At 34.9% G+C, this 10612-nt stretch overlaps 1 protein-coding gene across 1 annotated transcript in view; it reads left to right on the top strand.

Moving 5' to 3' along the window:
* Positions 1–5894, top strand: part of LOC115223293 (synaptotagmin-12-like) — a 16147-nt gene extending 10253 nt beyond the window's left edge. The window contains exons 6-7 of the mRNA XM_029793802.2: positions 320–453; positions 5197–5894. Coding sequence (XP_029649662.1) covers positions 320–453; positions 5197–5367 — 305 coding nt within the window. The 3' untranslated portion in view covers positions 5368–5894. The remainder of the gene's footprint in view (positions 1–319; positions 454–5196) is intronic.
* Positions 5895–10612: the final 4718 nt, after the last annotated feature.

Here is a 10612-nt window from a genome sequence, read left to right as displayed (position 1 = left end):
CTCCGTGAGTGTAGTGGGTGCTTTTACGTGCCACTTGCACAGGTGCTAGGCGAGGCTGGCAACGCCCACAATCAGATTGGTGCTTTTTATGTGCCACCGACACGGAAGCCAGTCATGTTATGTATAGAAGTATTGATGAAACATCTAAATTGCCATTTAGTTTGCTAGAAACAGCAACCAAGTTATTACTTCCATTGAAACAGCTGTAGAACACAATTAAATTATGAACAATGTGTGAAATTTATAGTTTTCTACTTTTTATTCTACAAAACATTTCATGCTTCTGTTTCCCTTTTTCCCTTTCTCTTCTCTCTGACAGATCCATTTGTGAAAGTCTATCTTCTTCAAAATGGTAAGAAAATTAACAAGAAGCGAACAACAGTGAAACGTTCTGAAACAAATCCTATTTTCAATGAAGCTATGATATTTTCTGTACCAGCATCAGCTCTTTCGGTATGTATAATCACATTCACACACACATGCACATGCGCACACACACTGTCTCTCTCTAATATTTAAAAATTCACTTTTGATGTTATAATGTTTAACGCTTTGATGATGCAAATCTCACCTTTGCCATCTCATCCCCTGTGTTTGATAATTTTAGCAATAATGCTCCAGGTTATCTAGAGGATATTCACGTCTCTCTCTTTTAGTGTCCATACAATATTAGATAGGAGTGTTGTGTGTCTTTTGTTTTTATCTCTGAATGAAGCCAAATGTTGCACATATCTCTCTTTGAAGGTGTTTCCATTTCAAATCTATAATGTTGGCCTTACACACTAATTCTTTTTCTAATGACCTGTTGTTCAGAGGACACCTGTCTGGAGATCTACAATTATATGTCTTTTGGGGGATTTCCTAATATTGTTATTTTAATTTTTATTGTAATTGAATATAATTGACCCCATATTGGGAGGCAAGTATAACTAACTTTAACTGTATTTCTATTAAAAATCTTATGGTATTTATGTAAGTCTGAGAAGTTGTTATCTATGAATCTTAAGAATTTTCGAGCTGTTTATCTGTATTCATACTGTAGAGGGGATTGTACCATAAGATTTTCCTCTGTCTGCATCATCTTAGTCTATCTACATTTAGTTCAATATAATTTATGCTACTCTTAAAGTTGGACCTTTCTAATGCAGTGTATGGGGCAGACTTTTGAAAGTAACTTTATCAGTGAATATTTATCTTCTGCTGCAGTGTTTCTTCTGCACTCATTCTCACTGTTTGATATTAACACGATATATATACATACATACAGACATACATATATATATATGTATGTGTATATATATATATATATATATATATATATATATATATATATTATAGCACACATCACAAAACAAAATTAGACAGAGAATACTATATATATCTCTATTAATATACACACACACACACACAAACACACACACACTCTCTCTCTCTCTCTCTCTCACACACACACACACACACACACATACACACACAGTGAAAGATCTTCAGTCATATAAGGTTATTGTTGCAATTAGAAGACACCAGCCTCCTTGCAAAGCAGTGAAAAAATCCAAGGGACATAACTCCAGTATTAATATATTTTAAAATATTTTGAAAACAAAGACAATGTATTTAGATGTGGGTTTTGTCTTTAAAACTAACTGAGGAATAACGAATTTTGTTTTGTTGTACTAAGATAACCAATGTATTAGGATAGCAGCAATGTATTGGAATATGTTTAGCAGGAATATATGTAATAAAGGAAACAGTTTGGGATAATGGTAATATATTGAGATAACAAATGCACTGGAATAACTGTGGAGGGGCATCGCTTAGTGGTTAGGGTGTCAGCATCATGATCATAAGATTGTGGTTTTGATTCCTGTCCAGGCGATGCATTGTGTTCTTGAGCAGAACACTTCATTTCATGTTGCTCCAGTTCACTCAGCTGGCTAAAGGGAGTAATCCTAAGATGGATTGGTATCCCATCCAAGGGTAATATATACACCACAAAATCTGAGAAATTCGCCCTTATGAGCCTATGGATTGGAAAGGACCTTTGATCCTTTATTTTGGTACAGGAATAATAGAGGTATAATGGGATAACTGTAATATACTGGAATATACTGGAATATATCTTGTTTTTTGGGATAAAAATATTCTGGGATAATGACAGTACAGTGGAATATCTTGTATAAATGGATAACATAAAAATAATGGGATAACTGTAACATACAGGAATATATCTTGTATAATGGGATAATAGGAAAATATTGGGATAACTGGAATACATTGGAATATATCCAATATTTGGGGTAACAAATCTATTGGGATAACTGTACTGTATTGGAATATATCTTGTATATTGTTGTTTGTTCCTTCTCGAGCCATACCTGGCTTATAAGGGCTGGTTTCCCAGTTTCCTTGGCATATAGGTTTCCCACCTGGACGGGACACCAGTCCGTCGCAGGTGAGTTGCAAGATGCAGGAGGAAAGAGTGAGAGAAAGTTGTGGCGAAAGAGTCAGCAGAAGTTCACCATTACCTTCTGCCGGAGCCACGTGGAGCTTAGGTGATTCGCTCATAAATACACACATCGCCCGGTCTGAGATTCAAACCCACAATCTCTCAACCACGAGTCCATTGCTCTAACCACTAGGCCATGTGCCTCCACATCTAGTATATTGGGATATCAAATATATTGAGATAACTGATATATTAGAATATATCTAGTATATTGAGATAAAAGAGTTATAATGGAATATATCTTGTACAGCGTTGAGCAAATTGTGACCCAAGGGGCTTTCTAAATGGCACGCCTAATTATAAATGATCTTGAATTGTTTTAGTAAAGTGGTCCACCTGATGACAAACGTTGTCTCATGCAGTGCCCTTGCCCCTAGTCTAGTATATTCCAGACAATAGAAAAATATTTGATTACTATAATCATCATCATCATCATCATCATCATCATCCTTTAACCCTTTCGTTACCAACCCGGCTGAAACCGGCTCTGGCTCTTTAGTATAAATGTCTTGTTTCCATAAGTTTTGAATTCAAATCTTCCACCAAACCTTAGTCACAATTTATGTTCCTAACACTAGCTGAATGATAACTAAGTTGTTATACTAAATTTACTAAATAAGGCGGCGAGCTGGCAGAAACGTTAGCACGCCGGGTGAAATGCGTAGCCGTATTTCACCTGCCGTTACGTTCTGAGTTCAAATTCCGCCGAGGTTGACTTTGCCTTTCATCCTTTCGGGGTCGATAAATTAAGTACCAGTTACGCACTGGGGTCGATGTAATCAACTTGATCCGTTTGTCTGTCCTTGTTTGTCCCCTCTATGTTTAGCCCCATGTGGGTAGTAAAGAAATATATTTTACTAAATTCTTTGATATATTTAAAATAATTGGAAGAAACACAGAGCATCTCAAAATAAATACAGTAATGAAGGGTTAACACTTGTTCTCCATACTGGCGTGGGCTGGACGGTTTGAAGAAAGCTGGCCAGCTGAAGAACTGCCCAGGGTCCAGCTGTCTGTTTTGGCATAGTTTCTATGGCTGGATGTCCTTCCTAATGCCAACCATTTTTACACAGCTCTGGTTTTGGTGCTTTTTGCATGGCATCAGTTCACACAAGCTGGCAAAATTAGGAATGCTCGACTGGAGACGGACGCAGGGGTCATGGCTGTATGCAAGGTCAACCAGAATTTCACTTAGCTTGATGTGTCTTCTCAAGCATGGCAAACCACCAGGAGTCATGATGCTGGAATCTATCTAGAACATAAGGATAACAGGGACATAATAGGATAACTGTAACATACCACTTGTTGGGTTAAAGGCCCAGCAATTATATCAGGATATCATCATCATCATCATCGTTTAGCATCCACTTTCCATGCTAGCATGGGCTGGACGGTTCAACTGGGGTCTGGGAAGCCAGAAGGCTGCACCAGACCCAGTCTGATCTGGCAATGTTTCTATGGCTGGATGCCCTTCCTAATGCCAACCACTCCATGAGTGTAGTGGGTGCTTTTTACGTGCCAGGCGAGGCTGGCAAACGGCCACGATCAGATGGTGCTTTTTACGTGCCACCGGCACGGAGGCCAGTCGGGGCAGCACTGGCAACGGCCATGTTTGGGATAGTAATATTTATTTTTGTGATTAACCCTATTTTCAACCAGCTGAATGTTGTGATAACAGAGATATTAGAATATTGTATTGGAATATGTGTGGCATAGTGGGCTAACTACTGGGTCAACTGTAAGGTATCGCTTGTTGAGTTAAGAAATCGGAAACTATGCTGGGATAACATAAATATATTGGGATGGCTGTGATGTACCCTTACCAGCATTTTTTTGTTTTTTTTTATTCTTTTACTGATTTCAGTCATTTGACTGTGGCCATGCTGGAGCACAGCCTTGAAGGGTTTTAGTCAAACAAATCAACCCCAGGACTTATTTCTTAAACCCAATATTTATTCTACTGGTGTCTTTTGCCAAGCCACTAAGTTACGGGGTCATAAACATGCTAACACTGGTTGTCAAGCAGGGTAGGGGAGGGACAAACACAGACACAAAGGCACACACACATACATATACAAAATGGGCTTTTTTCAGTTTCCAAGGCTTTGGTTGGCCTGAGGTTATAGTAGAAGACACTTGCCCAAGGACTGAACCTGGAACCATGGGACTGAACCTGGAACCATGTGTTTGGGAAGCAAGCTTCATACCACACAGCCAACTCTGTTTGTTGAGATAACTATATCAGAATAATAATAAAAGCGAGTTTTCATCGACAACTGTGATTGTCACACGCTGATGACGGGTCAATACCCAGAAACTCGAGTCCATGTGTATCATAAGTTGAAGATGGGAAGGATGGCTTCCCTTTGCGAATACTGATAGGGCACAGAAAGTGTGTCTATAGCCAGCTGGAGGAGGTGTCCTCCTGGGGCTACAAACTACAGTAGCATCCACCCTTAGGGGTTAGCCATATTTAAATGGCAAATATGCGTATATCAGAATAGCTGTTCAATTAACTCCACACTCCCAGCAAGCATGTTGGGATGCACATTTATAAATACACACATTTACACACAGAGCCACAGATCCACACACACACTGCTACATTCAAACACATTTCGTAATCTTTCCTGACCGTTTCCAGTCCAAGGAACTTACTTCCAATGTTCTTCTTCCTTTTTTTTTTCCAGACTGTCCAACTTCGTATTACAGTGGCTGAAGTAATGTCAGACAACCGAACACCATCTTTGGGTCACGTGATTGTCGGCAACAGCACTTCCGGAACGGAATTATCTCACTGGAACCAAATGATGACATCTCTCCGCAAACCAGTCGCCATGTGGCACAATTTAAGAAAATAAACTTTTAGGAGAATTTTTATTTGGGATATTTTCTTTCTTTCAATATATATATATATATATGTATATATATTTTTTATTTTGTTTAAATCTTATTGTTGCTGTGTCCAGCCCAGACTGGAGCAATTGTATATTTTTTCTTCCCATCTCAGAGCAACGTAGCATTGTTTCATCATCACTAGAAATTTACAACCGAAATTCCTTCTATTTTTGGGGTGAAATAATTTTGGATCAAATTTCGGTTTTGTTCTATTTTATTTATTTATTTATTTTTTTCTGTTTTATAAGATTAAATATTTATTGATTTGGTTGAGAAGTTCCTTAATGAGCTTCCTAAATTATTTATTCAGTTGGTTGAGATGTTTCCTTTGTGAATCAACCATGCAAATATCTTGAACTTAATTTAGTTTTATTAACAAAATGTTGAACATGGAAAAAAAAATATATATTTAAAAGCAAAAAAAAAAAAAAAACAAAATCTATTTCTCATCTTTTTCTCCAAATATCAATAACCACACACAAACACAAACACAGATATATATATAGATATATATATATATGAGTATATATATATATATATATATATATATGTGTGTGTGTGTGTGTGTGTGTATATTGATCTAGATATATATATATACACACACTCACATGCACACATACACATACTTTCATATATGCACAAAAACAGACACTGATATAAGCACACAAGTACATAAATACATGCACATACACACACTATTGATCTATTGATACATAGCCATACTTACATACATACATATATATATGTATATGTATATATTTATATATATGTATATATATATATATGTATGTGAATATATATATATATATATATATATATATAAAAGCATTCACACCGAAAGCATATATGTATGTATGTGTGTATATATATATATATATATATATATTATATATATATATATACACACACACGCATATATATACACATACATACACACACATACACTTACATAAAGACACGTATGCACACACTATACAAACATGCACATAGACACATGTACACACATATACACATATCCATATACGTGTATACACGCACAAACACATACTCATTCTTACTCTATCCTGTACATACTCAAACAAAATGTCCCCCCCCCTCGCTCTAAACACACATGCACCCAAACATTCAACTGTGAAATGACCCCTGTCCTCCACTCTTGACACACACTCATACACACCCTACACACACACACACAAACATGCATATATGTCCACACATTTACTTACAGAATGACACTCTATTGCCCCTAAATGATCACATACATACGTAGATATACATACATACATACATACATATATATATATATCTCATCATCATCATCATCGTTTAACGTCTGCTTTCCATGCTAGCATGGGTTGGACGGTTCGCCAGCCCTCAGTCAAAATCGTCAACCCATGCTAGCATGGAAAGCGGACGTTAACCAATGATGATGATGATGATGATGATGATATATATATATATATATGTGTGTGTGTGTGTGTGTGCGTGTGTATATATATATATATATATATAGGCTTCTCCTGAAGGGATCAGGCTCCTGTTAGGGGCTTGTGAAACTTGAAGCAGGATGGAACTGTTTCTTTTGTTTGTCCACTCACACGCACACACATACATATATGCATGTATGTATGTATGTATGTATATGTATATACACACACACACACACCCTATATTCACATACATAACTAGCCCTTACCCTAACTCCCTAAGCACACACTCACATAAACACATACACAAAATTACCATGGTTTACAAAGCACAAAATTGATTATCAAAAAGCGGTTTGTGTAGAGAAAAAAAAGAACAAATATTTGTTATTAAATTGAAGAATGAAAAATATGTATCGATAAAGTTGTTTTTTTGTTTTGTATGTTACTTCTTTGTGTTTGTGTGTTCGTCTTTGGTTTGTTAATGATCAAGTGTTCTGTGAATATTCTACAGAAATGGTAAATGAAAGATTTTTACCTGATCCCTGAAGTAACTGCTGTGAAATACTCCAGAGAACTTTATAATTCCAAAGTCATCAAATTTTGAAATATCTTCTTTGTTTTTGTCAATATTTAAAAATCACAAAAAAAAACCCAAAATTATAATAAAAAAAAATGCAAAAAATTTATAAATTTTTTCAAACTTTTTTTTGAGATTTAAAAATGAAAAAAATTGTTTCTTTTTCTCCTCTTCTTGTATGTTAAAAAGTAGTCAAGAATTTCATTTTTATGTCAAGATTAATTCCTGCTAATATTTTACCAGCAGTGGAGTACTAGATTAACTGGTACCGTTCTTTCTTAGAAGAGTTTAAGATATTCATTTGCCATGTAGAACAAAGATGCTAATGTTTTAGGTTTGCCAACGCCTGAAACGAAGGAAAGACAGAAAGAGGAAGAATTTGTGGTGCTATTATGTACACCACAGGAAATTTCCTACCTTCCCAGTGGCAGTACCACTTTTGACCATTTTCTCACTTGTAGTCAATGACCAAAGCCTGAAACTTTTTAATCTAGTGATTTCCAGAGAGTACAGCACAGTAAAGGGGTATCTTGGGGTACTCTGGATATTTTAGAATATAATATAAGGATTAAGAAAATCTATGCAAATCTTTGATTACCTTACAGTATATAATCTTTTAATCTTTTACTGGTTTCATTCATTGCAGTGCAGCCATGCTCGAGCACTGCCTTGTAGGGTTAGTCAAATAAATCAACTTCAGTACTTTATGTTCTTTGTTTTTGTTAAGTCTTGTACCTTCTTCCATTAGATTTTTTTTTGTTTTTGCTGAACCACTACCTTGTGAGGGATGTAAACAAACTAATACAGGTTGTCAAGCAGTGATGGGGCACTAACACAATCACAAAGACAGAAATAAGCATACACACATACCTACCTACCTACCTACATACATACATACATACATACATACATACATACATACATACATACATGCATGCATGCATACACACACATACATACATGCATGCATGCATGCATGCATACATACATACACACATACATACATACATACATACATATATATACATGATGCATATGTAGATATACATACATATATGTACATTATATATATATATATATATATATATAATGTACATATGCACATATATGTGTGTGTGTGCATGTATGTATGTATATATGTATATATTTTTATATTTATGTATGTATATATGTTTATTATTGGTTAGTTGTCCTAAGGTCCCAAGAGTAATAGCTGATGAGAAACTATTATTAACATTCTGGCCACTTATGTACCATAACCATGAATATACTGCTCAACATCATAAAAGCATGTATATATATATATATATATATTATATATATATATATATATATATATTATATATATAGGGTGAGTTTTCACACTTACTCAAAGTGCTGCGCAGTGGGATTGAACCTGAAGCTATCTCTCGCAAAATGAATTTCTTAATCACATGGCAGTGTCCAATTAATTGTAGAACAGCGTAAGCAACAGTTTCTTACATCTTCACCTGAATTTTTACCTTTGACCCTTTTGTTACCAAATTTTGGTCTAAAGGCACTGCTTTTGTTTCAATTAAGTTTGAAAAAAAACAAACAAATTATTTAGTAAAATAACCTTGTCATTATTAAGCTGATGTTTGGAACATAAATCATCATGGAATTTTGATGAAAGCTTTTCATTTAGATCCCTTTAACTGTTTAGCATTTAAGCCAGGTGGCCCAAAACATCCCGTTTTATGATGAAATCCAGACCCAGACTCTCACAATTATCAAACAAATGTTATTCTAAAAGTATAACAGCTACGTCGTTGAAATTTTGAAGCAAAATGATAATATGTCATTAATTTAAAACAATAAATAAGTTCTACATTGAGTAGAGCAATCTAAATGCTAAAGAGTTACACTTTCTATTTTTGGAGAGAGGCAGATTCATACAGGTTCATATCAAAAGAGTTTTTCCCTTTTGTTACCATATTTCTGCTGAAATACACTGCCGTTGTTTCAATTTACCGTAATTTAATGTGTATAAGGAACCCTCATTTATAAGCAACCCCTAAAGTTTTGGGGTTTGAAATTTGGAAAAAAGGTTTTGTAAGGGATTATAATACTATCCATGAATAAGAATCTCCCATATTTTTTAAACCTAATTTTTGACAAAAAAGTGTTCCTTATACACATTAAAATACGGTAATTTTGAAAATAAGGAAGAATTTAGTAAAATAATTATCGATATTAAGCTGGTGTTTATAACATATTTTGATGGAAGCTTTTAAGTTAGATTACTTTAACACTTTTGTTACCATATTTTTAATGAAACGCACTGACTTTGTTTCAATTAGTTTTGAAATTAATGAATTTAGTTAAAGAATTATCGTTAGCATCCAGAGCAAAATGCTTGGTGACATTTCAGCTGTCTATATATTCTGAATTCAAATTCCGCTGAGGGCAACTTTGCCTTTCACCTTTTCAGGGTCAATAAATTAAGTACCAGTGATACACTGGAGTCGATGTAATCAACTAGTTTCCCCTGCTCAAATTTGAGGCCTTGCACCTCCAGTAGAAAAGATTATTATTATTATTATTATTATTATTATTATTATTATTATCAAGATCGTGAGCTGGTAGAATCGTTAGCACACTGGGTGAAATGCTAAGCGGTATTTCATCTGTTGCTACGTTCTGAGTTCAAATTCTGCTAAGGTCGACTTTGCCTTTCATCCTTTCAGGTTCAATAAATTAAGTACCAGTGATACACTGGGGTCAATGCAATTGACTAATCTCCTCCCACCAAATTTGAGGCCTTGTACCTCTAGTAGAAAAGATTATTATTATTATTTTATTATTATTATTATTATTATTATCAAGATCGTGAGCTGGTAGAATCGTTAGCACACTGGGTGAAATGCTAAGCGGTATTTCATCTGTTGCTACGTTCTGAGTTCAAATTCTGCTAAGGTCGACTTTGCCTTTCATCCTTTCAGGTTCAATAAATTAAGTACCAGTGATACACTGGGGTCAATGCAATTGACTAATCTCCTCCCACCAAATTTGAGGCCTTGTACCTCTAGTAGAAAAGATTATTATTATTATTATTATTATATTATTATTATTATTATTATTATTATTATTATTTATTTATTTTTTTTTATTACTTAGGGTGGTCATCTGGCAGAATTGTTCCCATGCTGGACAAAATGCTGCTAAGCATTTTGTTTGTCT

Source organism: Octopus sinensis, linkage group LG22 (genome assembly GCF_006345805.1).
Source record: "Octopus sinensis linkage group LG22, ASM634580v1, whole genome shotgun sequence".
NCBI lineage: Eukaryota > Metazoa > Mollusca > Cephalopoda > Octopoda > Octopodidae > Octopus > Octopus sinensis.
This window is presented reverse-complemented; position numbering and strand designations above follow the sequence as displayed.